The 17,009-nt window shown below is 43.7% G+C and overlaps 1 protein-coding gene across 1 annotated transcript in view; it reads left to right on the top strand.

The window, feature by feature from the left end:
- Positions 1 to 17,009, top strand: part of LOC308084457 (uncharacterized protein) — a gene marked incomplete at both ends in the record, with an annotated part of 41,458 nt that overhangs the window by 16,010 nt on the left and 8,439 nt on the right. Inside the window, 8 exons of the mRNA XM_080427122.1 lie at positions 417 to 1,838; positions 3,848 to 4,228; positions 6,494 to 6,836; positions 7,408 to 8,020; positions 9,705 to 10,079; positions 12,519 to 12,756; positions 14,310 to 14,501; positions 16,133 to 16,216. Of these exons, the coding sequence (XP_080283248.1) occupies positions 417 to 1,838; positions 3,848 to 4,228; positions 6,494 to 6,836; positions 7,408 to 8,020; positions 9,705 to 10,079; positions 12,519 to 12,756; positions 14,310 to 14,501; positions 16,133 to 16,216 (3,648 nt within the window). The remainder of the gene's footprint in view (positions 1 to 416; positions 1,839 to 3,847; positions 4,229 to 6,493; positions 6,837 to 7,407; positions 8,021 to 9,704; positions 10,080 to 12,518; positions 12,757 to 14,309; positions 14,502 to 16,132; positions 16,217 to 17,009) is intronic.

Genomic DNA, 17,009 nt, shown 5'->3' with positions numbered 1-17,009 from the left:
CAGCCCTGTATACATTTAGGCCATTTGAAAATAGCCAATCTACAAGCTCACAATGCGTCGCGATGCGACGCATTGTGAGCTTGTAGATCTGCTATTTTCAAAAGATTTTTATACATTTGAAAACTTGTGAAATGGGACATTCTACGTAATGAGTACTTTCTACTTTGGTACTTTAAGTACATTTTGATACCAATACTTTTGTACTTTTACTCAAGTAAATTAGGAATTTCTGACTTGTAACAGAGTATTTCTACATTGCAGTATTGATACTTTTACTTAAGTAAAAAAATTGAGTACTTTTTCCACCACTCTACATACCTGCTACTTTTTATACTATAAATGTATAAATATAAAAAATCTCAGGTCTTTCTTTTGACCCGTTTCTTTTCCACGTCTTCTCGTTGCTCTCAACACAGGCTCTGAGATGCAGACGGCGGGAATAGATCACATGGACTCTGTGAAGGAGGGCGCTCCGCTAGAGGAAGAAGAAGAAGAAGAATCACACAAAATAAACCAAGTGGAACCGTCCGGTGGAGGAAGGCAGGAGCAGAAACCGCACGAACCGTCTGTAAGAGAGGCCGGAAAAGACGAGACGCAGACGCCGTCCCTGACGGAGGCCAAGCGGGCGGAGCAACAGGCCTCCTCCGACTCGCCCGTGAACGTCATGTCGGCTCAGGAGCTGGTGAAGGTGCGTAAGAGGAAGACCCAGCTGGCGGGGCCCATGTACAGCGACTACTATTGGCTCAGCGAGCAGCCCGTCAAACGGCAGAGGGCCAAGAAATCCGTCCTGGTCGTTAAATTCGGCCCCAAAAAGAAGGAGAAGAGGAACAAAGGGCGGCGGAAGTCGTCTCAGACGTGTCAGTCGCCCGTGGAGCAGGAGGAGGAGGAGGAGCTGTTGGTAGAAACGTCGCCTAAACCATCGGAGAAAAAAGCTGCTTTGAAAAGGAAGGGAGGGAAAACGAAAAAAGCCTCGAAGCTCGATTCACAGCTAGAACACATTACAGAGGATTCAAGAACAAAGACATTGAAAAGGCAAAAAGATGTAATTGTTGAGGACAAAACGGAACAAATGAGTCGACAAGAAAGCACACACGCTCCTGTGGTGAAAAAGAAAAAAAAGCAACAGAAAGACGTGCAAAACAATTCGATCGGCGAGGACGAAATGGAGCCAATAAGTCCAGACCAAAGCATGGACGCTCCGCTAGTTAAAAAGAAAAAGCAACAGAAGAAAGCCGTGCAGAAAGATTTGACTACCGAGGGTGAAACGGACCAAATAATAAGTCAGGAAAGCACAGAATATCCAGCCGTTAAAAAGAAAAAGCAACAGAAAAACATGCAAAAAGAGTTTATTAATGAGGATACGGCGGACGAACCGAGTCGAGAAGAAAACCCAGTAGACGCTCCGGTCGTCAAAAAGAAAAAACAACAGAAAACGGTGCAAAAAGATTTGGCCAATGACGGCACGATGGAGCAAATAATTGAAGAAGAAGAAGAAGAAAGCACAGACACTCTGGTGGTTAAAAAGCAACCGAAAAAAACACAGGCCAAGAAAACGACAACAGACGGAAAGCTGACCAAAAAAAAGGGGCCGAAGGGCAAAGTGCAGAATGAGGAGGAGGAGGAGACGGAGAGGAGCCTGGCGTCCAACGCAGAACAGCAGATCAAACAAGACGCTCTGCTCCTCCTCAGAGGCCACAAGCAGCCCTGCCTCAAGGTTTACAAGCTAGACCCTTCAAAGGCAGCGTGCGCGTCACCGCCGGACACCCCTCTTCATGACCCCCTAATGGACCCCCTGGAGACAAACGCACAGACGCACCAACCTCCAGATGGGCTTACAGGTCAGTGGTGTCGGTAACTTAAAGGAATATTTCACTTTCAAAAAAACTTTTGGTCATTTTATCGTCTACTCAGGCTTTAGTGAGCCCCCCAGACCGTTTTTAAGTTGCTTGATCCAGTATTTAGATATTTGATATTCATTTTATCAGACACGCCCCCTTCCTATACAAACCCATTATAACTTCAAACTCAATTTTTTACATGTTAGATTCATCAAAAACACCCTCCTAATACGCGAGGGGGCCGTGTTTTTTCGATAACTTTTTTCATTTATTTTTAATATTTGTTTTGGAAAATGAAAAGAATTAAATACATTAAAAAATTAAATTAAATAAATGAAAAAAGTAATCGAAAGAACACGGCCCCCTCACGTATTAGGAGGGCAGGGTGAGTCACCAGAACCAAGGACGGGTGTTTTTGATGAATCTAACAGGTTAGAAATGGAGTTTGAAGTTATAATGGGTTTGTATAGGAAGGGGGCGTGTCTGATAAAATTATTATCAAATATCTAAATACTAAATCAAGCAACTTAAAAACGGTCTGGGGGGCTCACAAAAGCCTGAGTAGACGATAAAATGACAAAGTTTTTTTGAAAGTGAAATATCCCTTTAAGTATGTTTACTCAAGTACTGTATTTAAAGGGCAAGACCACTTTGGTAGAGGTTTGGGTTGTGTAGTTACCTTGCCATGATGTAACTCCAAAGGTGGACAAGAAATCTAAAAATTCTAAAATTCATCATTCAAAATATGCTCCTCATTGACTTACAATGTACGGTAAAACAGATCTCAAAGTCACTCTTTTAGCACGTAAACGAATGCAAACAAAGCTGATTCAGACAATATATAGAACATCACCATCTGCCCAGTACTGTTTATTTTTTTTGATAAAAAATGTCAACTTCCTGCTAATTTTACTATTTGAAGATCCGGATCCGCCGATCCAGTCTTAATAAAAATAGCTAAATCAACAGGAAGTTAACATTTTTATTAAAAAAAAAAAACAGTAGTGGGTTTGGTGATGTTCTATATTGTCTGAATCAGCTTTGTTTACGTTCGTTTATGTGCTAAAAGAGTGACTTTGAGAGCTGTTTCACCGTACAATGTAAGTCAATGAGAAGCATATTTTGAATTATTAATTATTAGTTACATGGCATCACCCATGGCAAGGTAACGACACAACCCAAACCTGTACCAAAGTGGTCTTGCCCTTTAAGTACAATTTTGAGGCACTTTTACTACATATGTCTATTTTTCCAGTGCTTTACTACTTGTACTCATGCACGTGCACACATAGACATGAAAGGGGGCTTGAGCCCCGCCCTTTTACCTGTCGCTAAAAAAGTGCCCTCTCCAGACTGAAAAATTAATAATAATAAACAAAAAAATTATTTCAACTACCCCTAGCAGCCTAACGGTAAGGCCGACAGAAATGTCAGTGGATGTGTTGGATGCAGCTCAAAGTGAACTTTACTCAGGTATCTAGTTTGTCGCCGTACGACCTTCCTAGCCCGAGTTATTAAAGAAAAACGGGCGACAATGGTCAAAATTCAATCGAAAATCGGCGATCGATAACCAGCGAAAGTGTCCGTTTTCAAGATGTTTTGGCCATTATCTCTGGAACAGAAGGACCAATCTGCTCAGTTCAAAGCTTTTTGGGTGCGTGACTTTGAGGACATTAAGCAAGCAATGATACCTCTTCGGATTTGTCGGGTTTTCGGGCCTAAAAGTATGGTAATTGTTTGTAATAAAAAAAAATCCAATAGGTGCCCTTTTCAAATTCCAGCCCCTGCCTCTCCAAATCCTTCTGCACGTCCCTGCTTGTACTCCACTACATCTCAGTGGCAAATGTACTTAAAAACATTAGTTTCAAGTTAATGTGTATATTCATATCATTATTACAAAACATACATTAACCAATTAACCCTTATGCTTATTTTATACTTTGTCTGTTCGAAAATAGCCGAGAAAAAGTTTGACATAATTAATTAAACAAATCTTCTTCCATCAACAGCTCCAGGCAGAGCAAAGGGAAAAGGAGGACGGCCCAAAAAGAACCAGAAACGTCTGACCCTGTTGGCCTCTCGCCCGGCGGCGAGCGCTCCTCCGCCCGTCGCCGAGGCATCGTTCGCCGCCGCCGCCGCCAAGCCCAAGACGGCCCGGAAACGCAAAAACCCCAACGTGGAGACGGAGGGAGTCATCACCTCCTCCAGGCATCCCGCTCTGGAGTGCAAGGACTGTGGAGAGAGGTTCAGCGAGGTGTCCACGCTGCAGGGACACAAGGCCTCCATGCACGTGGTGGAGAGTCCCGGGCTCACCTACACCAACGGGAACATCTTCGAGGGCGTGTCCTCCTCCTCACACATGCATCTCTGCCCGGCGCCCACCCTGACAGGTTGGCTGCTTTTCCTCTTTTTTTTTTTACATACGCCTAATGTCTAAACCAGTGGTGGAAAAAGGTTTTACTTAAAGTTGTACAATGCAGAATCACAAATAACGATTTTTAGCAACCTCTGCTGGTCACTACCGTCACTGCATACAATTTCCCTAGTCCTCGATTACCCAGAATTCCATTCGTTTTCACCGGAAGCCGGAAGCGTTTCAAAAAGCGATCTTTTAATTGTTTTATACTATCTACGGATCGTTTCTCTTAGCCAGTGGAGCATTAGTTACCATGAGCTGTGCTTTCTTTTTCTGTTCTTTTTCGAGCTTCCAATCCTACATTCTCTTAAAATCAGCATGAGGTTCCTTTTTGTTAATAGCGCGGTAGTTCCTGGCCAAACAGGAAACCGTTGCGGTAGTTCCTGAGGACGTCGGCCACGACGTCATGACGTTGGCCAGGAACGTCATTTTCCCGGGAAAGTCCCCCCCGTACACGTTCAATAGAAAATATATAAATAAAAGGCTTCCGGGGGTGAAATTCACGGAGTGGGTGTTGTGAAACTTTTGCCACTCGCAAAAGATATACAATTGAACTTTAGTTTTGTTGAAAACGTTACCTAGTATTACTTTAAAGGTAGGGTAAGTGATTTGCAATTATTCAAATAATTGCAAAATGGGTCTATGTTTTGATAGTGCTCGTTACTATAGAGTGTCCTGTCCATATAAGGAGTCTCCATGTCTCTCCAGCTCTTTATAAAACAGAAAATGCATTTTCGTTTCGGTTTCAGTTTCGTTTCCAATTTTATCCAATCAGGATAGAGAACTCAATCAGGATATAGATTAAACAAGTGAAATTGGAAGTGATGACACTAAGAAATGAGCAGGCAAAATTAGAACTGGAACACTATAAAAAATAAAGCTTAAAAATTGGTACTTTCTCCTGATTGGCTGAGATTTTGACACCTACCAGAAAATGTATTTTCTGTTTATTAAAGAGCTGGAGAGACGGGGAGACTCTTGTTACTGAACAAACACTCTATAGCAATGATTACTATCACAATATAGTGCTTTAACCTTTTAACAAAATACTTTTTGTTTTAACCCAAAAATATCACTTACCCTACCTTTAAGTAAAAGTGTCAATACTGCAATGTAGAAATACTCTTACAAGTAAAAGTGAGGAATTCAAAATTTTGTTGAGTAAAAGTACAAAGGTATTGGCAACAAAATGTACTTAAAGTATCAAAAGTAAAAGTACTCATTATGCAGAATGTCCCATTCACAAGTTTTCAAATGTATAAACATCTTTTGAAAATAGCAGATCTACAAGCTCACAACGCGACACAACATTGTGAGCTTGTAGATCGGGCTATTTTCAAATGGCCAAAATGTATATAGGGCTGAAGTGGGTAATCTATGTGTTGTAATAATAATCAAAATCTACAAAGTAACCAAAGTTTTCAAATAATTGTAGTGGAGTAAAAGTACAATATTTGCCTCTGAGGTGCAGTGGAGTAGAAGTAAAAGTACTGAAAATGTTACTTAACACATTAACCGCCAAGAACGTAGTCCTACGGTCCGTTAAATCCAACTGTTAAGCGCCGAGACCGTAGCCCTACGGTCCACGGTCTTTTCGCGCTGACATTTTCCGGGTGCACTTTCGGAATTTTTTGATCCATTTCCGCTTCCGGTTTGATGACCGGAAAGAGAATTATTTGGGATCCGGTTTTGACGATCACGTCCGCCCTCGTTCTGTAGACGAAACTGAAACTCCATTTTCTCCTTGTAGTTTTTTCTCCTCGCATATCACTGTTTAACGTAAACCGTTCTAACTACAACATGGATGCCCCGTTTGACACGTGGTCTTCACTGGTAGAAGCAGTGAGATGATCGCCGATGTAAACAGACCGTGTACGGCTCAATCTTAAGGATTTTAACAAGATCTATGGCGACATGAAAAAAACAAAAATACAACAACAACACCTTGGCACTGGTGAGTACATTATGAGATTAACCTCTGGCGGTCGATGTGTTAAATACAGTACTTGAGTAAATGTACTTTACAGTTACTTTACACCACTGAACCACATGTACATACCGGCTACTTTTTATACTATTATGTATAAATGTAAAAAAATCTCAGGTTTCTTTCCTATGTTTTCCTCTTGCTCTCCCTCAGTCCCTCTCTCTGCCCCCCCCCCCCCCCGCCCCCCCCTCTTTTTACGCCTGTAAACCTGTGATCATGTGACTAATACGGTTGATTTCTGACCCCTGCCAGATGGGGGCGCCGGCGCGATGAACGCCGCCGCCACAGACTGGGACATGGAGGCTGAGACGGGGGACGTGGCCGCCGGGGGGAGCGTCTCTTTCCCGGACCTGAACGTCTCCCCGTCTCTACCCGTCGTCCCGGGCCCCGCGGAGGAGGGGGGGACCGGACACCCGCTGGCCCGGGCAGCTCAGGGACCCCCCCCCCCGCGGGGGCGTCTCACCCCCCCTCCCCCTCCAGCCCTCTCGCCGGGTCGCTTGAAGCCGGATCGGATCCGGACGACTCTGGGATCGGACCGCCGCCGCTCCCCTCCGCGTCTGACCTCGGTGAGCCCTCTCACGACCAGTCGTGTAAAGTAACTAAGTACATTTACTTAAGTACTGTACTTAAGTACACTTTTGAGGTATTTGTACTTTACTTGAGTATTTCCAATTTTCAGTACTTTTACTTCTACTCCACTACATCTCAGAGGCAAATATTGTACTTTTACTCCACTACAATTATTTGAAAACTTGAGTTACTAGTTACTTTTCAGATATAAATTATGATATTATGAAACATACATTAACCGCATTATCCCTGTTTTATACCTAGGCTATTTGAAAATAGCAGATCTACAAGCTCACAACGCGTCGCATCGCGACGCGTTGTGAGCTTGTAGATCGGCTATTTTCAAACATTTTGTACTTTTACTTTTGGTACTTTAAGTACATTTTGATGCCAATACTTTTGTACTTTTACTCAAGTAATTTTTGAATTCTGGGCTTTTACTTGTAACAGAGTATTTTTATATTGCAGTATTGGTACTTTTACTTAAGTAAAGAATTTGAGTACTTTTCCCACCACTGCTCACGACCACGCAGGGCTCTGCCGGGGGGCCTCTCACGACCACGCAGGGCTCTGCCGGGGGGGTTGTGACCACGCAGGGCTCTGCCGGGGGGGTTGTGGCGTCGGGGAATAAGGGCAAGACGGAACGTCGGAACAGCGGCGCCGAGGACCGCTCGCCGCCCCCCCCCCGCCCCCCCAGAACCACCCGAGGTCCAAGATGAAGACGTCAAGGAGGACTTGCTTCTGGAGGTGGACCTGGTCACGGTGGGCGATCAGAACGAGAGAGAGGAGGAAGACCCGCCTGCGCTCCAAGACGGCGGCCGTTCCAAGAACGAGTCCGTCGGAGGAGGAGGAGGACCGAGCCGTCCGGAACACGGAAGCTCTGGCGCTCCCGTGGCCTCCTCTGGCTCCTCCCTCTCCTCCTCCTCCTCCGCTCGCGGCGAAGAGGAGAAGGCGACGGAGATGCACTCCACCTCCCAGACGGCCTCCTGCTCCATGCGTCAGCCCGAGGAGGTGAAGGAGGAGGAGGAGGAGACCACGGTGCAGCAGAGGGCGGAGGCCATGAGGGGGGCGGGGCGAAGGGGCGGGGCCAGGGGGAGGAGAGGAGGAGGAGGAGGGCGTCTGAGGAGGAACGCCGTGGGGAGGAGGAGCGTCGATGGAGACGCTGTGAGAGGAGGAGCGGAGCAGGAGAAGCTGTCAGCGGAATGTCAGGTGATTGATTGATTTATTGATGTTTTTATTGACAACGTTGCATGTTGTTGCCGTCTGGAACAGAAACATTGTATCCATGTTTCATTTCAATTCATGCAAGAGTGTCACACAGAAGTAGTGAAAATAGCTGATCTACAATGTGACGCTTTGTGAGCTTTTGAAAACAATTTAAAGTGGGTAAGTGTGTGTGTGGGTTTTATAAATATTGATCCAATGAAAAGGATTAACAAAAGCTTGTGACTAAATAATAACTACATTGGATCCAATGGAAACACACCGGTTTAAAAAAAAGAAAAAAGACGCACCGACATTCCATAGGCTAAATCAATGCGTTTTGTGATCGCATGGCACAGAGGCTGCTCTACACACTCACACAGACACAAGCACGCAGAGATTTAGCTATTTTATGGATAGATATATTAGATGTCATTAATTTATTTACCGCAATATTTCACCCGCGGTTTATCCGATATGAATTAATAATTATATTTGATTGACCCAAATCCACCCAAACTGCGGTTAACTGCGGCAACCGCGGCTAAAACCGCGATCCGCTCATCTCTAGTATACAGTATGTAGCTGTAGTAATTCTGCCTGATGACCAAAAGCCTAATATCTCCCCCCCCCCCCCCCCCCCCCCCTCGCCAAGGGGGAATTCCCCTTTAGGCTAGTGGTTAAGATGTTTCCACGTGGGAGACCTGGGTTCGATTCCCGGTTATGTATATATTTTCATTCTACTCATATAACTAACCTTTGAATATTTTACCTATCCTTGTTTCTATCTGTGTTCCAGTGTTGATTTTGACAGCACATTTTGATTCAGTCTTTTGAATAAAATACCATTTAGTTTTAGTCATATTTTAATTATTCTGAAATATTTTAGTTTTAGTCTAGTCTAAGATTATAGTCGACTAAATCTACAGTTGATTTAGTCGACTGAAATGTATTTTGTCGATGCCTTGATGGCGTTGTAATTTTACATTTGGTTGCATGCTGGAAATACTGTAGCAGATCTACAAGCTCACAATGTGTCGCGCAGCTTGTAGATCTGCTATAGATTATAGATCTGCTATTTACAGAGAGCAACACCCAAGCGCAACCAAACATAAAATGACTTGTCTTTTAGTTCTACTGGATCTCTTCTCCACTAGATCCCTCACTAACATTTTAGTCTAGTTTTTATTTGTTTACGAAATTGTCAATATATTTAGTCTTAGTTTTAGTCATCATAGCTTTGTTTTTATTTCGTTTTTATTTAGTTTTCGTCAGTGAAAAAAAGGTAATCGACATTTTTCCTCATAGTTTTAGTCGATGAAATCAACCCTGCTACAGGGCTGTCATGATCAGGACATTTTACGTGACGATTAATTGTCGCTAAAATAATTGCAATTAATTAGTTAATTGTGTTCCTGTCGTTGAACGTTGGAACATTATGAAAAATCCACTCGTCCCTCACTAACATTTTAGTCTAGTTTTTATTTGTTGACGAAATTGTCAATATATTTTGTGAAAAAAGGTATTCGACCAACATTTTTCGTCATAGTTTTAGTCGACGAAATCAACACCGCTGTGTTCTTCTTCCCTTTCCTGAAAACCTACCAATGATGGAGCTCGTATGAAAACTTCTTTACCACCTGTAAACCTGTCTAATTAATCTAACTGTCTAATGGTGGTCTGTGGTCAGGTGGTGTACCAGCAATATCCACTGGAGGCCGATTCCCAACCAAAAGACGAGGGCAAGACGACCGCCGCGGTCGCTAGGCCCGGCGACGCCCCGGAGACAGCCCGGACCCACAGCTCACGGCCGCAGGTCAGCCTCGGCCCCGCCGTCCAGCCCGACAGAAACACGCCTCTGGTCACGCTGAAGCCCTCCTCTGTGCCTCCTCCTCCTCCTCCTCCTGCTCCTCCTGTGGAGGAGCGGGTGGTGTTTGAGCTGGAGTCAGTGACCACCAGTGTGGAGGAGGAGCAGCAGGAGGAGGAGGACAGGGAGGCTGAGCAGTCCCAGTCCCCTGGGATCATCCTGGAGAGGTTCCTCACCTCCAGACACAGGAACCTGCAGGTGAGCCACAGTGGTTTTATGAAGAACTGACCGACCACCACACTGAGCTACTGAATCACACAACCACCCATATGTCTGTCTGGATGAAGTATCGGCCGGGATTTGGCTTTTTGTTGAACACATGGACAGGTAGACTGTCCATGTGTTCCCATTCTTTACTACTTTCAACCTTGTGTATTTCTTTTTTTTAAATATTTATTTGGGGCTTTTTATGCCTTTTTATCATGGATAGGACAGTAGGCTGACGGGAAATAGGGAGAGAGATGGGGAGTGACACGCAGCAAAGGCCGCCGGCATCGGGATTCGAACTTGCGACACGCTGTCAGGCTACATTGTAGCCTAGGTGCCTGGACCAGTGTTGCTTAGGTGCCTGATGGGAACCGCGAGGTTCCCAGTTCGATCCCGGGCTCCCCCAGAGTTAGTGTTGAAGTGTCCTTGAGCTAACCTCTCGTCACCAGTCTTTCCACCTTGGAGGAAAGCCTGGTATTCGTTATTAAAGGATCTACACCATGAATTTAAAAAAAATATTTGATATTTAATATCATATAGTGTATGTCCCTCAAACCTTTTTCAAAAGGTTTGAGCCTAAATCATCACTCAGATATACTCATCCCAAGTCAATTGTCTCTGGCTTATACAGCACTTTCAGCTGCAATACCAAAACGTCCTTTTGGGCAGGGGGGGGCTACTGAGCAATTCTGTCTGGCCATCATCAATGCAATGGCAATGCAAGTGACATCACTTGCATTGCCATTCTGAAATGGCCTGTTCAGACACGCCCATTCTGAAAATCTCTGAAATGAGAATGAATGACTGAATGTTAAAAAAAAATGGGGGTACAAGAGACACTGGGGAGCCCAAAAAATACCCCCCCCCCAGTCTAGGCCACGCCTACTGAAAATAATTATAATAATAATAATTCTCTTTCCGGATTTTGCCCATCCGGTTTTGCGGAGCCGCTTTGTTTTGGTTCCCCAATCCCTATTTAAATGGAATAGAATTTCCCCGTGGGATAGTACAGGTAGACAGACGCTAAATAGTCTCTGGAAGTACACTCACATTTATTTTAAGAAAATAAGCTAAACTACGCCGCATCAAGGATTTTATTAGGTAGGCCCGCGGACGGGACCTATTTTGGGGTGAAGTCTTTCCGGATTTGCGTTTCCGGCCACCTGATGACGCGCAGATGACGCGCCTGGTGACGTAGAGTTACTTCCGCTCCCGACCGGATCACAAACCCCAAAAGGTATTGATCCCAGGCTATCATTGAGCAAGACGCTGAACCCCTAATTGCTCCCGATGAGCAGGTTGGTGCCTTTGCATGGTTTCCTCCTCCATCGGTGTATGAATGTGTGTGTGAATGGGTGAATGTAATGCACAATCTATGTGAAGTGCTTTGGATAAAAGCGCTATATAAATGTACCATTTACCATTTACCGCTACGCCTGCGTTCCAGGCCGTGTCTTTGTTAAAGGTATCATGACATTCATTTTCACTTTTTTTATTTTCAATGTTTTATTTGGGGTTTTATGACCTCAATTACACCCAAAAAACCTGAACTTTGAACATTCAGTGGATTTTCTGTGGTCTGGGGTTTTCTGAATAATTAGGCTGAAAAGTAATCTGAGCTTGGCCCTTCGACAGTGAGGTCACAGTCGATTAATCCCGCCCACTCTCCTCCTCGCCCCTCCCCTCCCCTATCCTTTCCTTTGGGGGGGGCGGAGCAGAGGCGATGATTGACAGGCAAAATCCCTCACCAGCGCCACCCGCAGGCAAAGATTTCTTTTTTCATTGCAGTTGAAAAGGCTTTAGAAATGTGAGAGAAAAACACCTGCCATGGATCACTGGAATGGAATTTTCACTTAAAACTTTTTGTACACTTTTGAAGGACCAGGACAAAGACTTTGAATGTGGTGTAAAAGTGAATGTCATTAAACCTTTAACACATGTGCCAGAGGTTTATTAAAATATTGTACGTTCAGTGCCCACTGCTATTCTTCCATCCACTTACGCTGATATGTTTCGTGCTGTAGAAGCCCCGACGTGGAAGTGCATGTAAACAAAGCCTGCGTGCGAGACGGCGGAGGGTCCCGACTAACGCCTGGAACAATAATATTTCTAACGCGATCCTCCATTGCAGAGTGATCCACCACTTCCACCACGTTAAAAAGAAATAGGAGATATTAAGATTTTAGTCAAGGAGTTAACATTGGAGAGGCCGACCGGAAGGATTTTTGACATGGATCGACATTCGGCCTCTCCTTCTCAGAGACTCCTTGGATGATCCCAAAGTTTCGTTAGAGCGCCCCCACGTGGGCCCCACGTATAAAAAAAAATTGGCCAAAAACGGTCCGTACCGTTTATGGCCCTCAATGTGTTAAAAGGGTTAAAGTTTGAATATGTCTTAAAACCAGCCTAAATGACGGTTATCGTTCCCAGGACGACGCGGATGCTGAAGACGAGGAAGAAGAAGGCCAGGTGATGAAGGTGAAGACGGAGCTGCAGGGCGTGTCACATGACCACAGCGCCTCCCAGAGGAGTGTTCTGGTGAAGCAGGAGAACCACCATCCTCCTCCTCCTCTTCCTCCTCCTGCCACCCAGCAGGCTGCGGGGAGACAGCACACCCGGTGGAGAGTAGAGGACATGACCATGGACCGCCCGCTCCCCTCTGCTGCAGGTAGATCAGAGTCACATTCAATCAATCAATCAATCAATCAATCAATCAATCAACTTGAATTCATGGATTATTATTTTTTTGTCTCATTCTCTAAGCCAATCATTTGATGACCGGCAGCGGTTCCGGTAGGAGACACAAAGAGTCTCCTTTGTGTCTCCTACCGGAACCTCTGCCTACCGGTCCGCTGGTATTTTTTTGGGGTGAACTATCCCTTTAATCCATTCAATCCGGGAATGCATCTCTGTCATCTTTTGATTTATTTGGCTATTCAAAAAATATCAGATCTACAAACTCATAGCGCGGCACAGAGTGCCACACTATGAGCTTGTAGATCTGCTATTTTTGAAAAATCTTGAAAATCTTTGAATATATATATTTTTAAAGCGAACATTTGTAACTCAAATCTTGGCTCCTGGGGGTCCCTGGGGGTCCCTGGGGGTCCCTGGAACTGAATATGTTTGTTGTTTGGTTGCTATATCTAACTGTAATTGTATTCTTGCTCTGTAAAGCACTTTGAGCTGCATTTCATGTCATGAAAGGTGCTATACAAATAAAGTTTATTATTATTATTATTATTATCAGTGGTGCTCCAACTTTTTCACGTCAAGGACCACCGAAAATGATATGTATTTGGCCACGGACCCCCATCTCAAAACATGTTGTTCCAGGGACCCCCACAGAAGAAGCAAATATTGGAGTTAAAAATGTTTGCTTTAAAAATATATATATTCAAAGATTTGCACAAATGTTTCACGATTTTTCCAAAATAGCAGATCTACAAGCTCACTCCATGCTCTTCTCAGAGAACTACTTGACCACTACCCCCCCCCCCCCCCCCGGGTCATTTTATCATCTACTCAGGCTTTTGTGAGCCCTCCAGACAGTTTTTAAGTTACTTGATTCATTATTTAGATATTTGATATTCAGTTTATCAGACACGCCCCCTTCCTATACAAACCCATTATAACTTCAAACTCCATTTTTAACCCGTTAGATTCATCAAAAACACCCGTCCTTGGTTCTGGTGACTCACCCTGCCCTCCTAATACGCGAGGGGGCCGTGTTTTTTCGATTACTTTTTTCATTTATTTTTAAAAGAAACATTTTAAAATTAAAAAAATTAAATACGATAAAAAAATCAAATAAAATAAATGAAAAAAGTTAACGAAAAAACACGGCCCCCTCGCATATTAGGAGGGCAGGGTGAGTCACCAGAACCAAGGACGGGTGTTTTTGATGAATCTAACATGTTAAAAATGGAGTTTGAAGTTATAATGGGTTTGTATAGGAAGGGGGCGTGTCTGATAAAATGAATATTAAATATCTAAATAATGAATCAAGCAACTTAAAAACGGTCTGGGGGGCTCACAAAAGCCTGGGTAGATGATAAAATGACCCAAAGTTTTTTTTAAAGTGAAATATCCCTTTAAAGTTCTCCCATGACCTCATGTACATCATTAAACTTCTATCTTATACCACAAAGTGCCTCAGAGACTCTGTTTGATCAACAGTTATTGATTGATACAGAATTCCTCAACCTGTTGTTTTTCCAGAAGCAGAGAGTGAACCCTCCAGGACCCCCGCTGTGAACGCAGAGCTCACAGACCTCACAGACCTCGGCAACAGACAGTGTATCTTCTACCCGGTCAAAGAGGAGGAGAGGGAGGTCCTACTGGAAGCCACGCCCACTGACAGCAACGCCGCGCGCCACACGGATCACCACTCGGCAACCGATGACGATATTTGTAAGTTATTGGTTAAAGGGATTCTAGGCAAGTTCAGAGAAATAAAACGGTTGTCAAACAGTTAGTACCGTTGACTGACAACCCCTTCAGCCAATCAGCAGCTCCTTTTCCCCATCCCCAGCCAATATGACGCAGGGGGACTTTAGAAGGGGCCATGCCCAAAATAGGTTGCTTTATTCGGAGACATGCGTGTCACTGCCCGCCCCTGCCGGTTCTCTGAATTTTCTTTTTTTAATAGGCTCTGTCATGATAAATTGACCACATATATGAAGTTAAACAACTACATTCTATCCAAACGATATCTTAAATGTAAATTCCGTGCCTCAAAAAAGAAGTTTGAGAGCGTTTTAGAACCAAAAGTAAAAACAACGCACAGAAAACAATGGCGGCTTGTTCCATTTTTGTCGGCTGCACTCGGTTCCATTCGGTTTCACTCGAACACCTAGAATCCCTTTAAGATTTTTCTTTTATTTAAAGCGACTATGGCAGGGGCGCAGCCATGGGTGGGCCTGGGTGGGCCGTGGCCCACCCACATAGAGAGCTGGCCCACCCAATCGATTTAGCATTTTTTTCTTCTTTTTAAATAATAATAATTAAAAAAAAAATTAATACATTTTTGGATAAGAAATCGGTAAAATCAGGCAAAAATATGAATTAAATAACATAACCCTAACCCAACCCTAACTCTAAAACCTAAATAAAGTAACAAAAAAACGCCCCAAAACGGCCAATATCCGCGCAATAACCGCACATTTTCGCGGCGCGCGTGCATGTGTCCCCACCGGCTCCTGCTCAGGCCCAGCCTATACTAGCGTTCTGGCTGCGCCACTGGACTATGGGTATTTAGAAAAGCACTAAATAAATCTGAGCTATTATTATTATTTAGTTAACACATTGGGTGCCAGAGGTTTATTAAAATATTATACGTTGAGTGCCTGCATTTCTTCCATCCACTTGCGTTATACGTTTCGTGCTGTAGAAGCCCCGACGCGGAAGTGCATGTAAACAAAGCGTGCGTGCGAGACGGCGGAGGGTCCCGACTAACGCCTGGAACAATAATATTTCCAACGCGATCCTCCATTGCAGCGTGATTGCCGATCGAAAACGGCTCGTTTCCACCACGTTAAAAAGAAATGGAGATATTAAGCTTTTAGTCAAGGAGATAACATTGAAAACGCCGACCGGAAGGATTTTTCACATGGAGCCACATCCAGCCTCTTCTTCTCAGAAACTCCTTGGGTGATGTCAAAGTTTCGTTTTAGCGCCCCACGTGGGCCACTCGTATAAAAATAGAATTGGGTCAAAAACGGTCCGGACCGTTTTCGGCACTTCTCGTTTGGATCCTCAAAAACGGTCCGGACCGTTTATGGCACTCGATGTGTTAAACAGGTAATCTCATGCTGCATTGTAGTCTGTTGTTTTGTCACTGCTATTGTGAACGCAACATATTTCGCAACATAAGAGAAACCTGGTCAGATAAATCCACACTAAGTTACAGACAGCCAGCCAGTACATTCAGAGACGAGATTACTAAATAATAACAAACAAAAAATGCTAATAAAATGCTAATCACAAGGTTTCTGTGACTTGTTTTGTTTTACTGTACATTGTGTTGTTTCTGTTCTCAACAGATGATGGAAGCCCTGAGGTTGGAGAATATGAGGAGTCTGGACTCAACGGTGGAAGTGCCAACCATTATGACAACATGGAAGAAGGTACGTTCTGATGGTCCTTCATGTAAACTACAGCTGTCTTTATCGTCACAGCACAGCTTTACAGGTTGTAGAATGAAGTGGGAGAACTTCTTTGTCATACTAGCTCCACCATATGTACCGATATGTATATATTTACTCATTTCTGACCGGTTTTCCGTGTTTTCTTTTCGTCTCGCGTAGCCAGACAACTATTCTGTAATCTCTGAATGTTATGTTATTAAAGCGGAGAACGGAAGCTGTCTTTTCCGTGCACAAAAAATATATTTTAAAATATCTTTACATTTTATTTTTGAATTTCAATTCTACTGTATATGCTTCCATTGTTTTGATTATATGCTTCCATTGTTTTGATTTATATTAGGACAGATTTGCACAACTGTAAAGACGAAACGGAAGCGGGGAGGAGGAGGCGCCACATCCGCTTCATCCCCGGATAATTCTTTTAGAGCTTCAGTTGCTTTGCTTTGACTAAAACTATGACGACTATAACTTTGTTCACTAAAAACTAAGACTAAATATATTGACCATTTTGTCAACAAATAAAAGACTAAAACGTTAGTGAGGGATCTAGTGGAGAAGAGATCCAGTAGAACTAAAAGACAAGTCATTTTATGCTTTTTTTTTTTACTAGACAAAAAGTTTAATATCATAATGTACTCACCAGTGCCAGCGATTTATTGTTGTTTTTTAGTTTTTTTCACCTCGCCACAGACCTCGCTAAATACCTTTAAAATCTCGCGTTCAGCTGTTTGTAGACACACAGGGTAGCTGTGTGAGTGGCCCAGAGAAGACC

The sequence above is a fragment of the Gymnoscopelus braueri genome (assembly GCF_963280865.1).
Source record: "Gymnoscopelus braueri genome assembly, chromosome: 4".
NCBI lineage: Eukaryota > Metazoa > Chordata > Actinopteri > Myctophiformes > Myctophidae > Gymnoscopelus > Gymnoscopelus braueri.
Note: the sequence above shows the minus strand (reverse complement) of the source record. Positions and strands in the feature narration are given on the sequence as shown.